The 26,672-nt window shown below is 35.1% G+C and overlaps 1 protein-coding gene across 1 annotated transcript in view; it reads left to right on the top strand.

Annotated features, from left to right (window-relative positions):
• Positions 1-26,672, top strand: part of Trub1 (TruB pseudouridine synthase family member 1) — a 35,969-nt gene that overhangs the window by 6,394 nt on the left and 2,903 nt on the right. The window contains exons 3-7 of the mRNA XM_003475138.5: positions 5,566-5,621; positions 12,097-12,178; positions 22,620-22,692; positions 24,014-24,153; positions 26,079-26,135. Of these exons, the coding sequence (XP_003475186.1) occupies positions 5,566-5,621; positions 12,097-12,178; positions 22,620-22,692; positions 24,014-24,153; positions 26,079-26,135 (408 nt within the window). The remainder of the gene's footprint in view (positions 1-5,565; positions 5,622-12,096; positions 12,179-22,619; positions 22,693-24,013; positions 24,154-26,078; positions 26,136-26,672) is intronic.

Below are 26,672 nucleotides of genomic sequence, written 5' to 3' on the forward strand. Positions count from 1 at the left end.
AGTTATTTAGTTAAGCTTCTCAAGTTGATACAGTGTATCAAACATTATAAAACAGAAACAAAAGTTTTACTTATCACTTTAAAAAGGATGATTTTTTCCCTAACTTGAGAAAGTATAAAAGTATGGTACAGAAAATTTTAGAAATACAAAAAAAAAAAAATTGAAAGTGTAAAAGTAACCTTTTTTCTGCCTTTCACTAAATAATCAGTTAACATTTTTGCTGTATTTTCACTTAGTTTTAAATGTGTAAGTTTTAAATGTTCAGTTCTATTTTATGTATTTATATACCCTGTTTTTTTTACCTAACATTATAGCATTTTTCACGTTACTTGAAAAACTATAAACATTATTTTAATAGCTACTAATATAAGAGTAAAAAGACAATTTCTAGTTCTCTATTTGACGACACTGAAGTTTACTAGAGTTTTATTAGTGAAACTGATTTTGTAGGAACAGCTGTATTAATAAGACCTTCCTTATGGTTTGGATGTTTAGGGTACATTCCTAGAATTGGGACAATACAGGTCTTCAAAGATAATTAAGAGGGCGTGATAGAATTAGAAAAATAGCGGTAGAAATTTGCAACTGTGGAAATCTTTGGAAATGTGTGGAAAATACTTTTGCCTGGTCCTAAAACGACTCTTACAATAAACTGATTTTATCTTTACGATTTGAGAAAAGTTTCTAGGGCACTGGATGGGTTTGGAGATAGCGGGTTTCTTACAGAGAATATTTGAGTGAGCCCAGGAAATTTGGAAGACAGAGTAGTCATTGTTTGCGAGGAAAGTCCTCTTACTCATCTCTCCTCTAACTGCTGCAGTTTTGCAGACCATGTCTTGGTTCATTTGTTTATTTTTATAGGAACTGCTTATTTCTGATGTCACTTGTATTGACTTTTTAGGTTTGACCAAAAACTGCTGTTCTCAATGTATGAAGGCTACCTGCTTTCTTTTTTATTGCTAATATAAAACTTTTTCATTTGGTTCTTTTTCTGTTAACATTCATCCCCCTGTTAGGTTATAGACCACTGAACTGACTTATCCCAAGCTTATTTATTTCTATATTTATATAGTAATGCAATTTTGAAGGATCAAAAAACAGGCAAAAAGCTAATGATACGTCCATCTAGGAATATAAGATACTCTTTTGTAGTCTTTATGTTTGTGTTTGTTTTTATTTTTTGAGACAGGGCCTTCCTCTGTAGTTTAGGCAAGTCTTGAACTCACTATGTAACCCAGGCTGGTCTTAAACTTGCTGTGATTCTCCTGCCTCAGCCTCCTGTGTGCTGGAATTACAAGCATGTGCCACCAAGCTCAGTGTTTTTTTTTTTTGAGACAGGGTCTTGCCTATGTGGTTTAGCTGGCCTTGAACTCTATGTAGCCCATTCTGGCCTCGCACTCACAGCTGTCCTCCTCCTGTCTCAGCCTCTCAAGTACTGGAATCGCAGGTGTGTACCACCATGTCCAGCTTTCCTTTAGTTTTCATTCCGTCTTCATCCCTGCCAGTTAGAAGTGCCTCAGTTCCTAATAGTGTTTCTACATCGCACTGCTGATTAGTCTTCCCCAAATTCAGCTTTCACTAGTCACTTACCTTCCACTGGCCCTGATTTTCGGGACTGTGCAGTGAGAGGGATAAGGTGGATAACTGATCATTTGGGATCATTTAACTAGCTCAAAGTCATCATTAATTCAGCATTTTGACTGTGGTAAAGTTAAATATGTCAGTTTGCTTTTAACACACCCTTGTCTCAGTATTTGTGTGCTTGGGCCTCCTTTAGAACATGCTTCCCTTTTCTGTGTGTGTTCAAGTCCTGTACGTTCTTCAAGGCCTAACCAATGGGACCACCATCTAGAATGGTCCTCTTTCAGCCTCCTACTGCACCTGTTCTCTGTTCGTTTTGGTGCTTTGTCATGTTGCATGCTGTTACTATTTAACATTATTCACTCCCTAATTCAGGAAATGATTTTTGAGCCCTGTGATTTCCCTGTTTCTTTACCCTCTGAGGCAACAAGCTCATTTAAAGTCAGGAAATATGTTTTTGGCTTCTTTGTTGTCCTATCAGAGACCTCCCCCTTGGGACTTTGTGCATAGTACATGTAAAAAGTTTGATGAAGAATTCATTTGAATGAAATCAAATTGCATTGGGTGTTGGTTATTATTATTATGTAGTTTTTTGCCTCAGCAACAGTGTCAACAAATTGTCATTTGAAGAGTATTTTAACTTTTTAAAATATACTGAGGCAGTTTTTGATAGTTGTCCTTGAACTAATATACATCTCTTTAGTGCCCAAGGATCAATATAAGTGAATATCATAGGCATTTACAGGGGGTTTGGAATAGAAGTCACAAATTACTTGGGAATTTAGCCGGACTTTGAAGATAGACTTTGAATATTAGGAGTTGATATTATAGAAACTGAAATCTCACTAAGGGTTGCTGGGGGCTTTGTAGTGTAGTGAAATGGGGTTTGAGATGCAGTAATGAAATAATATGAACTTGAAGAGCAAGGGACAAACGGAAGAATAGTGAGACTGGCAGTAGTTTAGGGTGGTGGCAGAAGAAAGAAAACCTGGAGCAGAGTGGCAGGGGAAAGGTTCAATTTGAGTTTTAGCTCTACCATGTATTGATTGTGAGATACTAGCCAAAATTCAGTGTTTCTGTGCTCAGTTCCCTTGTGTGTAAAATAGAGATAATGGTATACTTTTTCAGGATCAGTATAAGGATTAAGTTAGATTATGAATGAAAGCATTCAGAGCGAACTTGATACATGATAAATCCACTGCATGATACCTGCTATATGTATTGATTTTTTTTCAGTTTTATAATTATTTCTCCATGTGTCCTTCAAATTTTGAACTGTGGGGTCATATTGTATTGTATACAGTTGTATCCATTGATGATAAATACAATTCTTATAAAAAAAATTGGCTGCTGTTAAGTGAAGAAATTATTAAATCTTCTCAACCATCTAGTAAAATACGTTATTGGAAAGATAATGTTTGCAACTGAACAACTGAAGAAAAAGGCAAGGTTTTGTTTTGTTTTTTTTAAGTGTTACAGTTGATCTCTGTTAAAACACATTATGGATATGAGTGTGTACCACCATAATCTCAGAACTTTTTGGAAATGGCTTGTGGGCAGAGTTTGGAAAGGTTTGGACATGTCGCCTGGATACATAGAGCTGGAGCAGCTTAGGCTGTTCTGTAGAGGAGATTCTGGTCAGAGCTCAGGAGACCAGAAGGCTGATAGAAAGCCGGATGGTAAAGACCAGGCTTGGGAGGTTTCTGCTGGGAAGGACTGCATTGGTCGATGGACTCCACATGATGTGTGTTATGGCTTGACAGAAAGTTTGTCTGCATTTTGCTCCTGCCCAGAGACTTTGCCTGAGACTGAGACAAAGGGCAATGGACTGATTAATCTTGAAAAAGAAATTAAAAAGCAATTGAACATTGAGGCTGTGGCATGGCTATTGTTGGGGGCTTTTAGCCAGCTTTATGTTTTAAATCAGGAGCAAAGAGCCCAGCAGGATAATATACAATGCTCTGAGTTTGGCCCAAAGGAAAATTCCAGGAAGGCTGTGGATTGTAAAGACAGAGTTGAGATTTTGATTCCTGAGGAGAAACAGAGAGATAAGAAAGATGGCCCCAGGGCATCCCAGGAATCAGGTCTCCACCTTGTGCAGCCTCACAGCAAAGGTGAAAAAATTTGCTCATAGGGAAAAGCTGCAGAGTGCTATGTTCCAGAATGGCGACAGCGGCCACATGAGGTTCCAGAATGGCGGCAGCATAGAGAAGCTTTTTCTCACAATCAGGTAAACAGAGTCCTGCAATCCAGGCAAATGACCCCTATAGCCAAGAGAGAGAAAAGCCTGGCTACTGCTTCAGCTAGCAGCAAACCTTGGCGGCATCCACAAAGTGCTGATTTTAGGTGCAAGGCAAATGCACAAATTCTGAGGGTAAGACGGCTTCCACCTTGATTGTAAAGGGCCTGGGAGGCCAAGCAGTGTGCCCCTGAGAGGGCAATTTGTAAAGATATAAAGGTGAAGTCAAAGGTGCAGTGAAGACCCCAGAAGATTGAAAATGCCAGAAATGTGGGTGATCCAAGGAAAGCTGCAAAAAGCGAGCAGAGAGGATTTTTTTAAAAAGCTGCAGGAGCTGAAATCCCTGGAAGTGTGGTGGGGGTGGAATCACCCAAGCCTTTTGGAGCTTACATCCAGATTGCTTCAGGTGCTGAGCATGGAACTCTAGGACTTAATGTTTGTCCTGCTGGATGCTGGACTTGCTTTGTTTCCGATGCTTTATATTCCCCTGTTTGTAATTTTTGGTATGGTAATGTTTATTTTGTGCCTTTGCATTTGAGAAATGTTTAACCTTGTTTCATTTGTACAGGGGGTTACAGTTAAGAGTTTACCATAGATCTTGGAGGAGACTTGGGACTTGGACTATTTAGCAATTCTGAAACTGTTAGGACTTTGACAACTCTTGGAGATGGACTAAATGTCTTTTGTATAAAGGATGTACATGAGTCCTGGAGGCCAGGGGTGGAATGTCATGGTTTATGTCTGTGTCCACCAAGCCTCATGAGTTTACATTGTGTATTTGTGATTGTTTCATTGTCTAGTGCTTGGATTGATGGTGTCAGTGCTCCACCCACAAAGAGGTAGAGCCAGGATGTGATGTAATGGCAGGAAGAAGGTGTGTCTTGCTCTTTGCTGATTCCGGCTTGCTGTTTGCAGCCACCATGAAAAGCGGCCCAGCCATTCCCGCCTGCCTGGGAACCAACTGAGTGTGGACTGAAACCTCCAAAAACTGTGAAAAATAAACCTTTCCTTTCCCAACTTTGGGCTTCAGGTATTTTGTCTCAGCGACAAGTAAAAAGTAACTAAGACAGGAGCTGAGGCAGAAAGATCATAAATTTGAGCCCAGACTGGGTGACTCAGTGACTTAGGAACACCCTGTGTCAAAATAAAAAAATTTCAAAAGGCTGAGGATATAGCTGAGTGTGAAACCTTAGATCCAGTCTCCAGTGCTGGGGAAAAAAATCTCTAGGCCTTCATTTTTGCCTATAATTTTTCTGCATGTTAGGGTGATTTGTTATGTCTCGCTTTTCTTGATTATGTACTGCTGGGCACTAATCATCGTTTAAATGGTTCATTAGCTATGATGATGGCTTTTGCTTTGTTTAATAATGAATTCTGTCAAGATTTGATCATGCTATTTAGACATGGTTAATTGTACCATGTATTTTTCACTAGAGCCCATATAAAACTCTAGTAGATTCTTTGGGGTTGTTCTAGAAAACTTGCTTATCTCATTGCCCCAATTGAGATTTCTTTCTTGTTTAATACTTTGAGAAAAAAATTCTTTCTTCCATTCCCTCTTTAGAATTTTTTAGTTGCCTGGAAATTCAGTTGATTGAAATAATAGGAGCCCTTAAATTTTGTTAACTATATACTCTCTTCAGCTTCACATAATATAGGCCAGAAAATTATGAAAAAAAAGTATACATATTTTTAAAACTTAGTTTTCAAAATAGTGTCTTAATATTTTTCTCTTTGATTTGCAGTCATTGGAATTGGAAGGGGAACAAAAATGTTGACCAGTATGTTGTCAGGTTCTAAGGTAAGAATACTGGAATATTTTTATTTTTTCTTTAATATTTTTCTAGATAATGCACTGTACATGTTGAATTTTATCAGTTAAAAATACATAATGTAAATTGCATGGACAAGTGTTTTTTCTCAAATGACAATGTCTGCAAACATCTCAGACTCAGATACTGCAGCTATAAATGAAAAAAAGAAAACAATTACACCCTAAAGGAGCAAAATTCAGCTGTGCCCACAGTTTTAAAATTTAGATTTTTAAGATAGAATCAGAGTTCTTAGATAAAAGTAAATTTAATGGTTGTAAATTCTATTGGCTGATTTTTTTTTTCTACTTTGAAATATGTATAAACACTACCATTTTGTAAGCCCTGCACTCTTCAGCAAAAAGATGCTTTGTTCAGTGTTTATGAAATATCTATTAAAGAAAAGAGCGGGACTTCTTTAAAATGATAAATCACATGCATCTATGAAAGTGGACTAGATACAAAAGCACTTTTTAAACAGCTTAATAGGGGACACAGGAAGAGGGGCTGTGTGAAGGCCCAAGAGGCTGGGAACCCGCTGACTGCGTCATGAATTCAGTGTTCTGGAGGGAAACAGAAATCAGGATGTCACAGCGGTTAACCACCCTAGGAAGAATCATCAGCGTCTCTTCCAGCTCTAAAAGGGCTAACAGTGTGTGTGCTTTAATTAGGAGTTAGGCCCCAGTTTTTATAGCTGGAGCGAGGGGGGTCCCATGAAAATGCCTGCGGAAGGAAGTGAGTATTCCTGTAAATAGAGAAGAATTTTAATAAGTTCTTAGACTAAACTTCTTGTTTTAAAACCCTTGTGCCAAATGTGATATAAGTAACTGGTAAACAATTTCCAGTTTACTGCAGACTGATTGATGCTTGTCAAATATAATTAAAATGTTAGGCAGTATCCAGTAGCTAAATACGTTTCTGAACACTGATTTTCTGAGCCTGCCCCGTTAGTGGATCTGGCCCCATGGATCACACTTTGAGTGGCAGTAGTCTGAGTAAGTTTTTGTTAAAATAAAATCCCTGATTACTCTAGGGCATAAAATCCCATGCCTTTCTATTGGAAGAGATAAATGAAAAATTTTAGTGTATCTTGCTTTGTTACCTTCAGAATATCAGTGTTCAAAAGATTTCACAGAATAAAAAAGTATGTTAAGATGGAAGTGTTTGACTATTTCCCAGAAAGTTACGTACTGAGATAAATGTTAACATTGAGTTTATAATCTGTTTCTGATACAAGTTTGGCCAGTTGCTTAACATTTGTTTCTCAAGTCCAAAATATAAACTATAGTTACGCAACAGGGGAAAATGAGTGGTTTTGGTTTTTTGTTCACGTTATTTGATATTTTCTAAAATCTTTACAGTAATCAAGACACTTTTATATTAATAAACAAAGATAAGTTCACATTAAGAAATTGGATTAGGCTTTTTTTCCCCAACACAAAAGCCATGTAGTTTTGGAAATATATGTTATTCACCACTTCCAATTCAAATCACAAACATGTACAGTATACTGCATGTGGTTGGCACAACTTGTAAATTCCAGGTGTATTTTCACAAATATTACAGTTGAAAATATGAATACATCACTCATTCTAGTTTAAATTTTGTTACAAACCCTTTTGCTATTCACCTAGGAAAGCTAGCTGTCATATGGTGAAATGCGGGATCCTCAGATGGCTGAAACATAAATAGAATAACCCAGGTGCATCTTGTTACAGAAACCTAGTTCTTGGATATTTGACATTTCAAACATAGGCATCATTTTCTTGTTAACTATACTTCTCATACTGTTAATTTTATGTTATATATTTGTTGAAAGAAATCATTTAAATCTTTTAAATATATTGAAGATTACATTTTTTGTCAAAACTAATTAAAAAGCATCAGTGAATCATTGTTCTGATAGTTTTTGTTTTTTAGTACTAGAGAGGATTTTAGAAATCATGTTATGGTGATTTTCAAAAACATTTGTTACTAAGAGTAACCATAAAAAATTCATTTTATATCATGACCTTATATACAAATGTGTAAAAAAAAGCAAAAACTTTATCAAATTCAACAATATGGTACAATATATTTTTGATACCTTCCCTCCTTTTCATTTTAAAATTATTAGTGCCTAGCTCAAATCTAATGTTTGATCTTATGTGTCCTTTTTCTCTCCTTCTGTTTTTACAGATGCATTTTTATTTTTGTTACAGTACTGTTAGAAAAAAATAACACTTTTAGTGTATGTAGGGTGCAGTTGCTTCAAGACAGAAATATTTTGTTCTGGAATGGAATTCAGTATTAATATTACAGGAATATTGTAATATACTTCTCACTAGCGAGTCCTAATTGGAAACATTACTAATTGAACATGGGCTAACAGTTGTTCTCCAGAATTAAGAAATAACCTTAAAATTATTAGCAACATCCTGCTTCATACATCCTGCTTCATCTGCTTCATACAACCACTGTAAATCAATAAATGGAATGGTGACCTTTTAAATAAAATTTTTAGGTGGGCATGGTGGTACATGTATGTAATCCCATTACTCAGGAGGCTGAGGCAGAAGATCACTGTGAGTCAAGGCCAGTCAGAATTACAAAGTGAACTTTGACTCAAAAAAGACCAAAAAAAATTCCTTATACCATCAGATCATTATTTTGCTTCCATCTGTGAAGCCTAGAGACTATTCAGACCACTCAACTCTTTTCTTGCTTTCCCTTTTATTCAGAACGAGGTTTAAAAGTTAAGACAAGGCTGGGGATTTAGCTCAGTGGCATAAGCACCTGCTTTGCAAGTAGGCAGTCATGCGTTCGATCCCTGGTACTGATAAAGAAAAAGACAAAAAAAAAAAGTTAAGACAAGACATCCCTAACGTGTTCATCATTCTTGCTCTTTTGTCTTATAGTAGTCTTTGTTTTGCCAGTGATTATGTTTCTCAAGTCTTTTATTTATTTATTGTCACTTTGTTTCTCTTGAACACTGTCACTTTCTCTTTTTTTTTAATGTTTTACTGCATGCTTTGGGGTTATATGTATAATGAGCTTTAAAAACATCTTTTTAAAATTTTCATAAGAGAGAGAGAAAGTCTGTGTGTTAGTTACTTGAGGTCTCACTCTAAGCTTCATTTCCAGCCCTTTTTATTTTTTATTTGTGACAGAGTTACTAAGATATTACAGGCTAGCCTTGAACTTGTGATCCTTCTGCCTCAGCTTCCCAAATAGCTGGCCTACAAGTGTGCAGCGCCACCGCTGAACCCAATTTAGAGTGCCTTCTGCCCTCTGTAGAGAAATTGATAAGTAATAGTGTTATTACTATGTCACCTATCACCAGATCACCCCTAAATTCTAGGCATGTTCGATTAGTTAGTTACATCTTTTTTCATCCCTATCTGTGATTTATTGGTGAAAATATGGTAATCATCAGGATAACCCTGACAGTTCTTTACGGAAGAGTCAGTCTCTCTGGGTGTTAAAACCAGAAACAAATTCCTATAATAAAGGACTCTGAATAACAAGTGATAGTTCTCAAAAATAGCTTACAGCACATACAAATCTACATAAAATGTAACTTATTAAAATGATTCTGAGAAGTTAGGCTAATATATACCTTTTTTTTTTTTTTTTTTTTTTTTGTCTTTTTCCTTTTTATCGGTACCGGTAATCGAACTCACGACTGCCAGCTTGCAAGGCAGGCACTTATGCCGCTGAGCTAAATCCCCAGCCCCTAATGTATACCTTTGGCCTAACACGGCCTAAATATAGGATAGAGATTATCTACAGGAAAGCAGTAGTCTCTCTACCATTTTTACTAAATTATAATTTCTTTGAGTCAAATATTCAGTAAAAGCAGGATAGCAGATACTGTACTTTGAGGTACAGTCTTTGATGAGATGGTGGAGTTCTATGTTTATTATTTTTATATCAATGATTAAAGCTGGTTACTTTATAGACATTTTAGAAATCAGATAAATAGACATAAAAGTTGATATATTCTTATGAAAACTTAAATCTAATTAGAATTATCCAAATATAAGGCTACCCTCCATTATACGGAAAAAAGATACATGGTACTTGCAGGCAAAGCCAGCATTTCCTCAGAAAGGTTTATTATAACCTTCAATAGATGAACAAGTATTATTATTAGGGTATATAAATTTTTCCATCAGGAATGTGATCAAAAGACAGAAAGTTTCCCTAAGAACAGTGTAGCATTTTTCAGTTGAACTGGTCATGAGATCTCTGAAAGATGATTCAAATAATGCTCCTGTGAAACTTAGACAACTTTTTTTTTTTCTTTGAGACAGAGTCTCACTATACAGTTCAGACTGGCCTTGAGCTCACTTTGTAGTGAGCTGGTCTCACTACAGACTCAGACTGATCTCGAACTTATGACAATCCACCTGCCTCAGGGTTAGAGAAAGAAAGACAAACTGCTTTGTGTCCCTTATATAGCCTTGTATTTAGGTTATCTGACCTAGGATGAGTGTAGCGTTTACACCCTTAACTCCAGCATTGGACCATGAATCAGTCACAGAGTCTAGAAGGGCGTGCCCATGACTGCACAAGGCTTTGGGGAAACATCTAGACACAAACATAAAACTTCCCCACCAAAATAAAACACAGCCAAATACACAGTAGATGCAGAACCTGGAATGTTTTGAGATTTCGCAGATACAGTCTAGATGTCAAAATTGAGATGAAATATGAAGACTTGTACACATAGAAACTGCTCCAGCATGTTTGTAATTCTATTAAGAGATTATTAAACTGTTACCATGTTTCCATCTAGTAAGGAATACAATAGAACAGTAATGCAAAACCCTGGTAATTTGAGACTGTAAGAATCAATATATAAATTATGCTTGGAAAACAGTTGTGTATGGGTAATTACGTGTGAAACATTATAATATGAGAGTTGAGTAAGATCATCTGCTGGTGACGGCCCTTGCATCTGTTATCATCACTCTGTTCATTACCTGTTGTAGTTGTTTTATTGTTATCTTAACCTCTTACATTGTAACCTCCCATGAGCCTAGAGATAATGTAACACTTGTAGTTTATATCTCTGTGTCTCATAAGTACCTAGAAGAATAATTTGTACATTCATAATCTTTAAAAAACACAGTGAAATTTATGGATTTGATACAGGCCTTCATTCTTTCTATGACTTTTGTCTTGGGCATCAGCTACTCTTAGTCGTGCTTTGGGGGTGAGTGATTGGGAGTTGGGGTAGATGTTACAAAGTGGCTTTGCAAGGTGAATTTGGTTTTGCTACCGGAATCTCCTTTTGACTCCTCTTGATAGCCATGCCAAAATGTTACTGGGTAGCTCCTTCTAAACGTGGTTCACAGGGGTAGGGGTATGGCTCAGTGGTAGAGCTCTTGCCTTGCGTGCACAAGGCCCGGGGTTTGATCCCCAGCACTACAATAAATCACTTCTCTTTATTGAGAAAACATGTGTGATAGTCAAGTGTGCTACCTCTGCTGTATTAGTTTTGCTCATTTTCTACACATTTAGGTCTTGTTAAATGAATGTTTAGTTACTAAGACTGGTCTTCATATTACATAGAAGAAATAATAAACTGGTGCATTTAAAATTTTAGTTGCATGTGTGGTAAAATTACTGCATTTTGTCATGGCTATGTCATGGTTTGTTCTATTATTCTCTCTATTCATAGGCATGCAGTTGTCTGTGGTGTATGTGGGGGATTGGTTCCAGAGCCTCCATGGATACCAGAATCCACAAATGCTTAAGCCTCTTACAGAAGATGGCATAGTATTTGCATAATTTAAATGCATCTTTGTACATGTTGTACTTTAAGTTATCTCTAGGTTACTTAGAATACCTACTACCATGTATGTGCCATATAAACAGTTGTTAAACTGCGTCATACAGTGACAAGGAAAGGAGCATGGGGCCTGGGTATTTAGCTCAGCGGCATAAGCGCCTGCCTTGCAAGCAGGCAGTCGTGAGTTCCATCCCTGGTACCGATAAAAAGGAAAAAGACCAAAAAAAAAAAAAAAAAAAAAAAGAAAAGGAGCATGTGCATATTCAGTACAGATGCTGTTTTGGGGAACACTTGATCTTGTGATTAATTGATTGAATTTATGGATAGAACATGTGAGTACAAATGGCCAATGATACTTGAAAGCTTTCCTTAAAAAACAAACTTCTCTATACAAAAATCATTTTAAACATTTACAATAATAATGTGTTTATAAAGTATAATTATCAATAAAGTCAGGTTTTTGTTTCTCGTGTTAACCCATGTAGGAAGTTTGTGACTTGGTCCTCAGCGTATGCAAATGCTTCCTGTTGATCAGAAACAAACAGACCAACGCAGCAGTTTTACTGTGTAAGATTTGCCTTCCTTTTGTATCAGGCAGTAGTATTAGTGTAATTCCGTGTAAACATAAGGTGCCTGTGATGGTTTTTAGGGACTCTTGGACCGTTTTTCTTCTTTCCTTCTTCTAGAGGTATATCGCCATTGGAGAACTGGGAAAGGCCACCGACACACTAGATTCTACGGGGAAAGTGACCGAAGAGAAACCTTACGGTATGAAGTCTACGTAATGAAGTTCTTTTTAACATTTGGAGGAAATTTCTGTGAATACATTACTCAAAAATAAGACTCTTACTTGGTATTTCCTCTGATTTTAGTTTCTAGTATGGTTCTTTAGGTTAAGAAAATTGGAAATTAACACATTATTATTATTTATGAATAAACTCTTTTTATACTTTTGTTCTATGATGAACTTTTGCAGTGTTCAGATTTTTTCTTCCTTACCCAAAACATTTATAGCTAGATTTTAGGGTATTTTTCCCTAACAATTGAGAAAGCAGAGATACTATCTTGCTAGATTTTACCTGTCTTGCCTTTTAAAAATAATTACTTTTCAGCTATTAAAGTAAATGTGCTAAGTTTAGCCCTTTAAAACTCTTCATGCTCCTGTGCTTTTGGAGTAAAAAGATAGTATGGAGGGAAAGCTAATTTTCCGAAGTAGATCATAACTCTCTAAGGCCCACCTTAATTTTTCTGCCATTCCTTCTTTGCTTGCTTTAAGAAAGGGTAGATAAATGAATTGGTCTCCTAGCAACTCTCGTAGTGCTGGTGCTATTTATAATGCAGTCATTGCAGTTTTGTCAGTCAGTTGGCCTGCATTATTATGTCACCAAGTGTGAGCTATCCGTAGGCGTTTTTCACCCTATGCTTGATGTTATCTGTTCTTTATTTGGCCGTAGGGAGTGTAGCATCTGGCTTCCCTATGTTTTTAGGTCACTTATTCTTACTGTATATTACTAATTGCCCTCTAGTAACTCTGACCGTTTTCTTATTCATAAGAGCTTCTCTTATACGGTTAATATTTATATGTAGCTTAGTATCCTGCCAATTAGTGAAGCAATATGAAAAGATTGCAATTTATTTCTGAGTCTTTTAAACTAGGTGTTAAATTATCCTTGAAATTATTTATTGTACGAGCAAATAATAAGAGAACCTCATTTAACCAAAACCTAACTATAACCTTCTACCAGAAGTCTTAAGATTTAAGGGACATAAGGCAATAAAAGGATAAAAGAAATTTCTAGAGTATACTGAAGTATATTGTATGTATTTAAATTTCCTATGTCTTTATCTCCATTTGCCAAGTGTAAATAAGAGCTTGATATTCAGCGGAATGGTAACAGGATAGTATAGTTTAGGATTGGTTATAGTTCCGTGATGTTTAAAGAGGACTAGACTACACTAACGTAAGTTTAATTCCTATCTCTGCCCTTTTCTAGCTGTGTAACCTTGAAGATTTCTTAATCTCTTTATGCTTCAGTTTCTTCATGTTCAAAATGATGATAATGTTAAAGTGTTGTGATGAGATTGATTGGAAGAAAGTGAATGTTGGGGTCTCATAGACAAGTCATGAGGCTCTTGTAACCCCAGCAGAGATGATGGTAACTTGCAACAGGATGAGGTGGTAGAGGAAGACATTTTCATTTTAGAATAATGGTTAGTAAGTAAAATGGATGAGATTTGTTGAGTGTTGATAAATGGATTTGGAATAGTGAGGAACTGTCAACCATGACCTAAGTTTTTAGAGTTTAAAACTGATTACACAGTACTGTAATTCACTGAGTAGGGAATGCAAAAAAAGTATTCAGGCTGACAGAAATGCTTACAAACATTCTTCCTAGCCTTAAATATTTGGGAACTGATAAAACTCTACTCTGTACTGGCTAATTTATAATTTTATTTCCTTACCTTAAAGAAAGCTCAGTTTGTTAAAATAATTTATTATAATGTTGTAATAAACCTTAAAGGAACCTAGTAAGTTTCTTCAGGCCCTGTACAGAGAGCTTTATACAATTTATTGAACAGTGTTTGTTGTCTCAGAAAAATGAGAGCTCCAGCAGTTCTGCAAACTGGCATGATTTTTCTGTGTGCTTTTCATAAATCATCATATATTCACTGACTGTTGAACCCACTATCACAAAAATGGCAAGGGCAAGATTAATGAAAGTAAGATCCAGCTTGTTTTCTTTAAGAGCTTCCTGTCTTAAAGGTTCTTAGCACTCGAAAACTCATTGTGTAATCTGTGACAAATATTTTATATGCTTTTATTACGATCCTGAAATGAAATTCAGAAATAATCTAACTTGCATATACATATTTTTAAAGTCAACATAGTGCAGTAAATGGAATGTGAAGAATAAAGGTAATTTATATTAAGTAGTTGTGCTGATACATAAATGTACAAGTATTGCTACACAACGACTCTTCATGAAGTAATCAGATGTTTACATTTACACACCATACCACAGTACAAATGCATACTAATGTAGGTGAACCAGAGCCTCAGTGCTAGGAAATCCAGTATATATAAAATTGGACAAAAATTACTTTGTTTAAATGTAAAGTAGAATTAAATTCAAGCCTCATATAATTATAAACAGGCTTTTCTTCTGCACAACTCTGGCGGACATCCAGAAGTCAGGCAGTGCCCAGAACAGTTCCTCATTGTGTTTCCTGATCTCATATTGCAGGATATTGAGCCTGACCAGCCTTTACTCATTAAAGACTGCTGGTGCCACCACCTCACCCACTCATTATGACTGCAAAATGCAGTTCTTAATTGACCCATGGAAAATAACCGACAGAGTAACTAAGGAATCTGCAGTCAGTGGCAAAAGAATATTCTTTTATTTGTTTTGTCCTGGCTTGACAAGTACTATTTTTAGCTATTGTGTCAGGTAATGGAAAGCAAGAAGAATAAGAAAAAGTGTCATTGGATTTGTAGGCTCCAAGTTCAAACCTTATAAACAGAGCCCTTTTATTCACTATCAGCACCCTCAGGTATTCATAGCATTATTTTACTGTTCATGAATAATCTTTGTATATTAATTCCTTGCGTTATGGGGCTAGAACCACGTCTCTTTTGGTCCTCCCAGTATTTTTGGTGTAATATGTAGCATATAGAATAAAACAATGTGTAGATAAATAAGGCAGGCCACTAGACAATAAATAAGCTCAGGACACTAGAGCCATGGTCCCCCGGGCCTAGAAGTGGGCAAAGGTTTTGGGAAGGCCTAACTTCTACAAAGGTGATAGTTTTTTTTTCTGCCTCTCTTGTGGCTTATTATGAGGCAAGAAATGTAAAAGTGAAATGATTATCTCCTGCCAATCTTCTGCTCTAAAGAGAGACACTGAGATAGAATGTTATCAATAAGTCTTTTCAAATTGTCTAACTGACGTTTTATCTAATAGGAGCATCCCCATCAGACTGTGTAGTTTGGCAGCCCATATTTTAGGAGCTCATAGTGTAGAGGGCTGAAGAGATGATTGGATCTCCAATTGTGATTCAAACAAATAATATATACTGTGAGGAGCACTGGAGTATAACTGGATATCAGCTTTTTTGTGGAGCCATTTGTTTATGTTTAAACTTTTGTTATGAACTGTTACACAAGTAAAGGAAAGTGAACAGATACATTTATGGCTCAATGAATTATCACAAAGTTACTTCCATAGTCAAGAAATAGAAGATTCCTAGGAATTCCTTGTATCTCATGGGAGTCATTATCCTTTCTTTTCCAAAGGTAACTACTGTTCTAAATTCTAAAAGTATGGAGATGGTGCTGGGTGTGGTGGCATACTCCTGTATGCTGTAAGGCTGAGGCAGGAGGATCCTTGCAAGTTCAAGAAAAACCTGGGCTACAAAGTGAGCCGAAGGCCAGCCTCAACTGCATAATGAGACCGTGTCTCAAAAAGACAAAAAACAAAACAAAAAAATATGGAGATGGTTCTTAAACAGTTATGTAACTCTTTTTTTGGTCTGGATTGTTCCATGTATATTGTGAAATTTATGCATGGTGTTACATGTAGTTTTTTGGATATTTTTATTGCTGTGTAGTATGTCTGTGCACTATATATGTACACACATATATACATACATGATTCATACACACATGGTGCTGGGCATTTATGCCAGAAGCTTGTGTTTACCCAAAACGTTTAGCTAATCCTTACCCTTCTTCTGTTGATAGGCATTTGAGTTGTTTCCAGTTTAAGATTTTATGAATAAAACTGCTACCTATATTTTGTGCCTCTGTAGACACATGTATTCATTTCTGTTGGGTTTATACCCACTTGGTGGTGTAGGGCCATAGAATAGGTATATATTAAATTGTACTGGGAATTGTGAAATTACTTTCCAAAATGGTTGCATAATTTTATTTTTTTCACTAACGATGTTGGAATTGCTCTACATCCTTAATGACATACTGTATTGATAATGTTTTTAATTTTGGATATTCTTATGTGTACTGGTATTTAGTTGTAGTTTTAGTTTAATTGCTAATGAGATTCAGCTCATTGTCATTTGTTTTTTGGCATCTTTTGTGTGTCTTCTCTTCTGGTTGCTTGTCGATTTTTTTTCTCTATTAAGTTGCTTTTTTTTTTTTTTACTGATTTGTGTGAACTGTTTATGTACTCTGGATATGGTTTCAGATATTTTCTTCTACTCTATAGCTTGCCTTTTCCTCTTCATTTTTTGAAAAATAGACATTTTTAGCTTTAATTGGTCTAGCTTATCAAGTTTTGCTTTATTCTAAGCATCCAGTTTAAGAACGTTTTTCCTACCTCAAAAGCATGGAGATATTTTTCTATGTTGTAAAAGTTCTTATGGCTTTGCCTTTCTCTTTACATCTCGGCCATCTATCATCTTCTCTTGCGGGGACCAGCCAGTCCACCTTGCCTTTTTCCCCAGTATTCTTCATTGCTTCCTTTGTTACAGATCAAGCGCCATTTCAGGCATGTATATGTTTAGAATCTGTTTTATGTCAGTCACTTTGACTGTTCTGGCCTTAACACCAATCTATCTTAATTTCTGTAGTTATAGACTGAGTCTTGATATCTGAAAAACAAGTCTTCCTATCTGATTTCTTAAAAAAAAATTTTATTATAGATATTCATAGCTTCCTTATCAAAATATGGAGGTTAACTTCTATTTCCAATCTGTTGAGATTTTATTTTTTAAAAAATCATAAGCAGATACAGAATTTTATCATTTTTTTTCTGAATTTATCGATTTTTTTTCTACTTATTCCAATATTAAACTAAGTTTACATTTCTGGAATAGACCCAGCTTGGTCATGGTATACTATCCTTTATGTATATTATTGGATTTGGTTTGCTAATACTTAGTTTAGAATCTTTCCATATATGTTTATGAGAGAAATTATCCTGTATTTATTTTTCCTTTCTCTTAATACCTTTGAGTGATTTTGATATCAGTTATGCTGACCTCATACAGTGGATTGGGAAGTATCTTAAGTTACATTCTCATTGCTGGAACAAAATACTTGATAGCCACAAGATAAAGAAGGAAAGGCTTATTTTAGCTTACAGTGCACAGAGGTCTCTGCCTTAGTCAACTGACACCAAAGCAAGGTAGGGCGTTGCTGTGCAGAAACAGTCCATGGAATGGCAGAAAGGAAGTAAGAAGCAAAAGCAGTGAGCTTCTCTTTCCCTCTCTATCCTGTTCAGACTATGAGCCTTTTGGTTGGCATCACTCACACCCAGGTTGGATTTTCTGCTTTCAGTCAGTCCATTCAGCTACACCCAGAACCATGCTAATTCTATCAGAGGACTAATCCAGTTGTCATAACTGTAATCCATATTCACATACCCTATCACCAGCCATCTCTCAAAAGCTCCATCTGTAAGGGCATGAGGCTTTGGGGAAACATGTAAGTACTATCTATATAGGGAGTGCTACAACTTTTTTCTGTTCTCTGAAAAAAAAAGTTGGTCCTAATTTCTTTTTCTAATGTCTAATAGAATTTATGGACAGACATTTCTTCTAGAATTTTCTTTGTTAAGGACATTTTTAGCTAATTATCAGACAGTTTTTATTTCTTGTATCATTCTTATAATGTTTCCCTAGGAATTTATCTTACTTCATCTAAAATGTCAAATGCAATTGGCTTAAAGTTGTTCATAATATTCCTTTATGATCTTTAAAATAACAGAGAGCAGTTACAGGAGTAGAGCAAATAATTTTTCCTAAATCACTCAAGAGTAGGGTTGACCATGATATCTACTACCATATGCCTTGTGTTATCTCTTTTGAGGTTAATTTTTTAATACGATCTCAGGTATGAATCTGGGAGGTTTTTTGTTTTCTTTTCGAGTGGACATTTACATTAATCAGTGCTTACAAGAACTTGCAGGGCTGGTACAAGGCTCCCAAAAGACTGTACATGTTCTGAATCAGATTTAATATAGGACACAGATATTTATAGGAGTGGCCTACCATGGCCATCACACAGTTAAATGTAGAAAAGTGCAAAAGATCTGTCCATTCATTAGAGATCTGAGGGTCCAGTGGAAGTCCTGGGGCCCCAGCAATGTCCCCTGTGAATCTACATTAGCAGGCCGAAGGATCTGTAACTGAAGATCCAAAGGCTGGTGCTGGAAGCTGAAAAATTTGTGCTACATGCCAGGCAACAACTCCTAAAGTGAGGGTGAAGGGAAAGACCAGGGCCCCTCTGAAGAGAACAGCCTAACTGAGCAAAATCAGCCCCTGATGAAGCTTTTCCAAGGAAAATGCACTGAAATCCTTACCTCCCATTTTCCTCTTTAAATAGACAACAGTCCTCCCTACAATGGGTCTGTATCCCTCCCTATAATGGGTCCTACAATGGGTCAGAATCACACTGACAGCTCAGCTGGGCATTCCCACTGCAGTTGGCAATTAATCTATTAACTACCAATTATTTTAGCACTGTTTCTAAAAAAGACTGTCCTTACTCTAAATATTTTGGAATCTCAGTCAAAACATATATGTCCATATATGCATACTTTTATTTCTAGACCCTATTCCATTTAATCTGTTTGCCTATTTTTATGCTAGTGTTACACCATTTTATCACAGCTCTATAACAAGTCTAGAGAAAGGAGTGTTAGCTTTCCAACTTATTATTTTTCATAGTTGTTTGGACTCTTTGAAGTCCTTTGCATTTTCATATGGATTAGTATGTCAGTTTGTACACATATATATGCATTCACATAGTCTGCTAGGATTTTTGAAATTTAGTTGATTCTACAACAATTTGTAGCAAATTGACATCTTAATAATATTGAATCTTCCAAACCATGAAATAAGATACATCTCTGTTGTTTTAAATGTTTGATTTTATTATAGTCATATTTTTACAGTTTTGTGTATAGATTTTTTTCTTTCTTTCTTTTTCTTTTTTTGAGACAAGATCTTACTGTGTAGCCAAGGCTAACTTTGAATTCCTAAACCTGTTTCAACCTCCCAAGTGCTGGTACTATAGTCATGTATACAGATGCTATATGCTTTGTGTATAAAATTGGCAAGTGCTTAATACTTTTGATGCTATTGTAAATGGAATTTTTCAGTTAATGTCATTTTTATTTTAATTTAATTTTGCATTTTAATTTCACTAAATTGTTTATTGTTAGTGTGTAGAAATGGAATTAATTTTGACATATTGAGCTTGTGTTTATCAACCTTTTAAAACTCATTTATTCTAGCTGCTTTTGTAGGGATTGTTAGGATATATCTACGTGTCTAAAATTGTAAGACACTTGTGTCAAGCCTACCTCTTATTCCATTTGGTCTGGATTACCCCTACTACCAAGGTGTAGCTTTTCTGGGTTTCTATTGATAATATCGTCCAGCAAAATTTCTTCATTCTGCATGGTTGAAATTCAGACATCTCCCAACTTTAGAAGAGCTTTGGTAGAAGATAGTTAATGGTGTGCAGACTCACTGTACGTGTGCAGCTCAAAATTAGATCTCAGGAAACCCCTATAAACATCTGTGTCTGTGTAACTTCCTCCAGACCTTTCTGTATCTGCTCCTAAATCCTGATCTGGGTTCAGTGAGATCATTTTGCTTTGTTTGGAATTTCTCCTTCTCTCCCATGGGTAAGAAAGCCATTACCTTCTTTGTTTTGCTTTTCTTAGTCCTTCCTGCCTTTTGTCCAATGTCTAAAAGCAATTCTTCAGGGTATTTTGCAGTTTAACAGTTACTATGGTGGCTGCACTTCTCCAGAGTCATAGCTACTGTACCGTGGCTGCTTATTGTTTCTAAGTCCATCATTCTTTTTTTATTTCCATAGTTTAGTGGAGTATTAGTGATGATTGTACGTTCACTGGAAGAATCAATAAATTTTAAGTAAATAATGATTTGCAACATGATCTTGCAAATATTAAGTTTATGAGAATGACTTTCAAATTAATTTCAAATGAATACTATGACACTGAGTCTTATTAATTCACTAAACAAAGCATAATTATCCAGGTCCTAAAACATTTGTGATGTATTTATCTTCTTTCACCAAATATACTTCTTTTGGCTAGTTACTGGATATTCTTGCTTTGGAGATTTTATGCTACTTTCTTTTTAACTCCTTTGGAGGTAGAGACATTATTTGTATAGACTGTCACTTGAATTAGACTAATACCACATTGTAGATGTAACCAGTATGTTTTACTGTATGCTCACGTATCACAAGCTCAGCTTTTGTCATGAAACGACTTGCTGTGTAAGCTTTTTTTCTGGCAATTGAAACATCAGATGAATGATAGTGTAGGTGACTTTTAAATGACCTTCAACCTTAAGATTCTATTATTTTTTAGCAAATTAAATTTCAGCAAGAATGTCTTGAGTGCCATCCTAATAGTATATGTTATCTGTGGAAAAAAAAACTGTCTGCCTTTGAGAAGCTCAAAATCTCACTGGTGAGATAATGCCTTTAAATATTTTTAAAAATTGTGTATGTTTAATTGCATGATGAACAGTACATACCTTAAATGCCTGCAATGTAAAGTCAGAAAGAGACAGCTTGCAGTAGTAGAATGAGAAAGAACACATCATCTTATGCAAGCGGCTATCAGTGAAAAAGTCACTAAAGCAGGGACAAAGGACTGCACATTTGCAGGAGCATCAATAAGGAGAGCAACCTCGCAGAAGAGAACTGGTTGTGTTTTAAATTATGTGGCTGAGTTATGAACAGCTGCAATTTGGCAGCAGTGACAGTTCTTTCTGCAAGTGCCAGCATGGTGGCAGCATTGGCCATCTAGATTTAAAAACCTCAGATTTGCATAGCTAAGGGGCCACTTTATATGTAAGGTTGCAGTGGAATGAAATATTTTCATGGAAAAATCTTCATCCATATAATGATACACATCTGTTTGAGAAACTGAACAAACTGCCACATGAGCTTTCTGATTTGGCAGTTGGTAGATGTTGAAATTCTTCTTGAGTTCTGTAGTTCTTCATCTTCTAGGTCTAATAAATTGTAGTCTTTCGTTTGTATTTAGCCTATAGGAATCAAGGTCACCTTAAGGTTAAGCCTGCCTTGATGTCCTTTAGTTCTTTTTTTTGTTACCAGGACTTTGCATTCAATGTCCTTTAATTCTTATGATTGTGTTAGAACAGTAAGTCAAAACATACCACTTAGTTTTTGTTTACTATTGTTTAAATCAAAGCAAATGTACATAAGCTAGATAAAAGGTACCACAAAATCATAAAAACAATGTTATTTCTTTACATTGACTGGCCTAAACAAACTATGGACTGTTTTTAAGGTTTAGTTTATTGCTGAATATGAAATATGCATAAAGATTCATCTGTAAGTGTGAAAATCCTGCATATTGAATTTATATGGCATAGTATTGTTTTTAAAATTATGGAGCCATGTAATACTGTTATCAATTTGTTTGAAAGAATACAAAACAGGTTGAAAACATGACTAACAGATATTAAAAACTTTATGTATTAGTGTTTATTCGAATTTTCTAAAATTATTATTTAAAAAAATGGTTATTATATTCTTTTTCCACAATGTCTTATTTTTGGGGCCTGAGAATGTTTAAAGAAAAGCAGCAGAGAAGGGTTAGGGAGATATAGAAGTATAACTTGGAGGTAAAATTGAATGTGAATGCATAAAATGTATGCCCTAATACAGAATAGTTTTGAAATCTATCAGGTAAAACATAAAATGTGAATAGTACTTAATAATCTTCAGTACCAAATAAATTATTTATAATATTTGATGCCTAAAGAAACTGAGAAAAGAATTTATTGATATTATTTTTCTGCCTCATTTCTGGTTACCCCATTATTCACGGCAGGACCATTTCTTTAGCTAATGTGGCATTTTCTTCAGGTCTTCTAAAGATCGTGGAACCCACTGAATGCATATATTATGATCAAATCATTTTTATTGGAGAAAAAATTGAAGCAAAGGAAATTTAGTCTTAATAAAATAATGATATAAGATCTCTTATCTAATTAATGTATTTTATTTTTCTCAACAAGGTACAATTTGACCTACTGGACATACACTGTAATAATATGTGCTTTGTTGGAAAAAAAGTTCTTTCAGTGAATGTTTAGAGCTGTTGATGCTGTAAAAAATACATGTACTTCTGTGGTTGTTTTACTTTGTTTTGATCTTGTTCACTCTGGCAGATAAAATAACACAAGAGGATATTGAAAATATTCTACAGAAGTTTACTGGAAATATAATGCAGACACCCCCTCTGTAAGTTCAAATATTGAATTTGAGTAAGTGTTTAGTTTTGTTTTCTATGGGTTAACATCACCATAATTGAAATAAAATGGAATTCCATTTGCTATATGTTGAGGCAAAAGAAATAAATGTTTTACATTTGTTTATGAGGACTTTTTTTGTTTTTTGTACTGGTTGAGGCAGGTTTTAAATCTGACAAAGTGAATGATCACGTAAAAGTGAACCTGATGGGTTGGGGATTTAGCTCAGTGGCATAAGCGCCTGCCTTGCAAGTGTGTGTTTGTGAGTTCGATCCCCAGTACTGATAAAAAAGAAAAAGACAAAAAAAAAAAAGTGAACCTGATTTAGACCGCATGTGAAGCGTCTGACCCTAAGAGGTAGCAGAATGCAGTCTCCTTTGTTCCTGGTTATTACCACAGCTGGGATTTGTGCTCACCAGTTCTTTTTTTTTTTTTCCAGCTTTTCTACTCTTTTAAAAATAGTGAAATGGCTATAGAATGTGTCAGAAAAAGTTTAGAACTTACTACTTATTTTGTTTTTAAAATCTTGGTTTGTTTGTTTCCAAGAACATTGAACTATCTGTGAAAAAGTGTTTTTTAATTTTTCTCAAAAGCAAAGCTTTAAAAATTTTAGTAAGAGGTATAAATACTATTTTAGGTTATTGTTAAATTAAACATTTGCATTTATTTATGAGGTTTTTTTTTTTTTTTTTGGATACTGAGAATCGAACGCATAACCTTGTGCTTGCCAGGTAGGTGCTTATGCAGCTGAGCTAAATCCCAGAGGACCATTTTAGATTTTCTTTTTTTGACTATCCAAGAATTTGGTCATCTAATAAAATTTTATCACACAAAGTTAAGATTTATTAAGAATATCATTTGCTTGTTAGTGTTTTAGAAACTTTTGGTAACTTTTAAATGAAAATAAGTTCTTTATAATAGAATGATTTCAAGGAAATTTAGCTGAGATTACTATGACCAAAGGTTACTACTAAGTTCCTTGTACCTCAGCATACAATGAGGCCTAGTAAAGAGAAAATGTGGATAGCCGTCTCTGGGAAGATGATTAAAGAATAAAATTGATATCATTGCTTATTGAGTGCCAGAATGGGCTTATATTAGCCTCAGAAGCATTTAGGAACTTTATCCCCATCAACACGGTGTAATAGATTGGATGTCGGGGACAACTGGTACATTTTTAAGAAGAGATTTCAATTTAAAGGACTGCTCATTACCCTTTCTTTTTATGCTGTCATCTGGACTTAATATTTCTCATTCTCTCTCCAGTGACTCAAATCTTCCTCTCTCACTCTGTCCCTCTTTTGTTTGGCAAGCTATTCTGCATTAAAGAAAGATGGGCAGAGACTTTCAACTTTAATGAAGAGAGGAAAAGTAGTAGAAGCAAAACCTGCCAGGCCAGTTACTGTATACAGTATCTCCCTCGAAAAATTCCAGCCACCATTTTTTACATTAGGTAAGGGAAATGAAATCGTCTATAGTTACATATACCTTTATTTTGTATTTAACTAATGTTGTATAATTTTAATGGATATCTACCATACTGAAGGGGTTTTCAAAAAGAAAAGATATAATTTGATAAGACATTTAGTAAGATACCTATAGCTACATGGAACTTTACATGGCTTTTCTAACTACTTAACTTGGCTGCATGGCCTTTCTAACTACTCTGAGTTTTTCATATATTACTATAAAACTGGAAGTAATATACCATACTATACCATCTTACTATAAAACTGAAAATAATATACCTTAGAACTGCATGAAGAAGAATAGGTAAACATTACGTATTTTCAAGAAGCATTTTCTAAAAATGTCTACAGATGGACTGAGTTCCACCCCCCTTTTTTGTTCCCTTCAAGTTATTGTTAAAAATCTTGAAGATGGTAAGGCAGAAATGTATTGTTGGTTACACAGTCACATTTTAATTTAGGTTATCAATTTGGCTATGTAATCTATATTTGAAATAAATTGAAAAATTAAAATGCTCCTTTTGATTGTTTAAAAGTTTTCTGTTCTTCTTGCAGTAGAAAGTTGTAGATGAAGCCTTAAACATAGTAACAATGAAGAATCAAAAGCTACTGTTCTTAATTCACAGGCTCCCTAAAGTTAACCCCACCCTTAATTTTATAATGCATGTTGAATAGGATTTCTTTTAGAAAAACTTTTGTAATTATCTTTATTTCTAAACTAGTTGGTTTTTTCTTCCATTAGCATCATATCATTTAATGTGGATTAAATTTCTTCAGAATGTGGTTCTGTACAATTAGAAAAAAATTCCCTGCCTTTTCTTAAGTTTCCTGGTTCTAAAGTATTGAACAGATAATAAAAAAACACGTTGAAAAATGGTTTGCTGCATGAAAATGTAGCAGCTGGTTTGAGAGCATAGATTTCATCTACAAAAGTAAGAAAAACCCTTAAATTCTCTGACTGCATGTAAGTCATAAATATATTGTTGACTAGAGAGTGCATTACCCCAAAAGAACTATCTAGCAATGTCAAATATAATGCAAAAATGTTAGCATGCTTATATTTGATTCTACTGTTCCTCTTTTATCTTATCTCTGGCCCCCAACTATGAGCTGATAAAAAAAAATTAAAATCCCCAGGTGGTGGCTTTACAGTATTTCATAGGACTAGAAACAGCTAGAATGTAGCCCTTTTGTGTAGAAATGGGGCCAGCCCTTTTCAGGATGTCTTGTTGAAAAAATAAAGCAGGGCTGGTTTTTTTAACCAATAAAGTTCTGTAATGCTGTTAAGATGTTTCTAGAATATTGTAATATGTAATTAAATAGGAATTTTAAAAATTCTAAGATATTATTTAATTAGCATATAATTTTAATTCTTTCTTTCTGGAATATTTCTAAGAACATTTAAATATGCTGAGCTCTCTTTCTCTAGGTAGAATCTGAAAAATAATTACTATTACTGTGAAGAGATTTTTTTCTTTGTACAACTCTGAAAATATTTTAAAAACTTACAGCTCATAGTAGCAAAGCTGAGATTTTTCACCATTTAAATCCTAATAAATGAACAAGGTATACATATCTGAAAATAGTTTTCCACATCTATAGCAAAGCTGAGATTTCTAACTACTTGAAACCTATTAAATGAGTAAGACTGAGATATTAAAGGGGTATGGCTTGCCAGTTAATTTAAAATGTGTTCGTGAGTTTCTGCTGTTTGCTTTTTTCCACGCTGACTTTTCAATCTCACCAACACATATGCTACTGAATGAATAATTTATGTTTTAGCACATAAATATTTTATCACTCAATTGTTTGCATAGTGCATTTTTACATTTGTTCAGGGACATCATTTCTATGTAAAGTAGATTTCATAGGAAGTTAGCAATTTACTATGTCACTGTTAACATTCCAGATGTTGAATGTGGAGGAGGTTTTTATATCAGAAGCTTGGTCAGTGACATTGGCAAAGGTAAGCAGAAAAATGAATTATGAATTATCATTTAGAGAGTAATATTCCTCTTTTATGGGAAGAGGGAATTTTCTGTCTTTCATATTTCTGAGTACTAGCCTGAGGAGCTAAACTCTTGCTGTCTTCAGCTTTGGAAGCTTTGTTGGTTTATAGCAGCTGTAGTAAGAGGCTTGGAATGGGAAAGAAGAGGAGGAGGAACAGGAATAATGGATATTAGGGCCAATTCGTTCAGTGCAGAGCATTTTAACTTAAAGTGGTGTCAGAAAAAAATCTGTTCGTCGCAAAGTTATTTTCATTGATACAAATCAAATTTTTAAATTGGTATTGCAAATAGTGTTGGAAATAGCCAGAAAGTTGTGGTTATGGCTCTGCTATTTCCTGGCAGTCCTGCCAGTCATGGCAGTCTGTGCTCTCATAGGCAAAGTAAAGGTGCTGTTTACCTTTTGGCGTGGCTCTGTGAGTTAAATAGAGAAAAATGTTTACCAATTATTTACAAGCCATAAGCAATTTATAAGTTATTAAATGTTATTTTGCTAC

The sequence above is a fragment of the Cavia porcellus genome, unplaced genomic scaffold, assembly GCF_034190915.1.
Source record: "Cavia porcellus strain 051 isolate PalLab524CR breed Dunkin Hartley unplaced genomic scaffold, mCavPor4.1 scaffold_2, whole genome shotgun sequence".
Classification (NCBI taxonomy): Eukaryota; Metazoa; Chordata; class Mammalia; order Rodentia; family Caviidae; genus Cavia; species Cavia porcellus.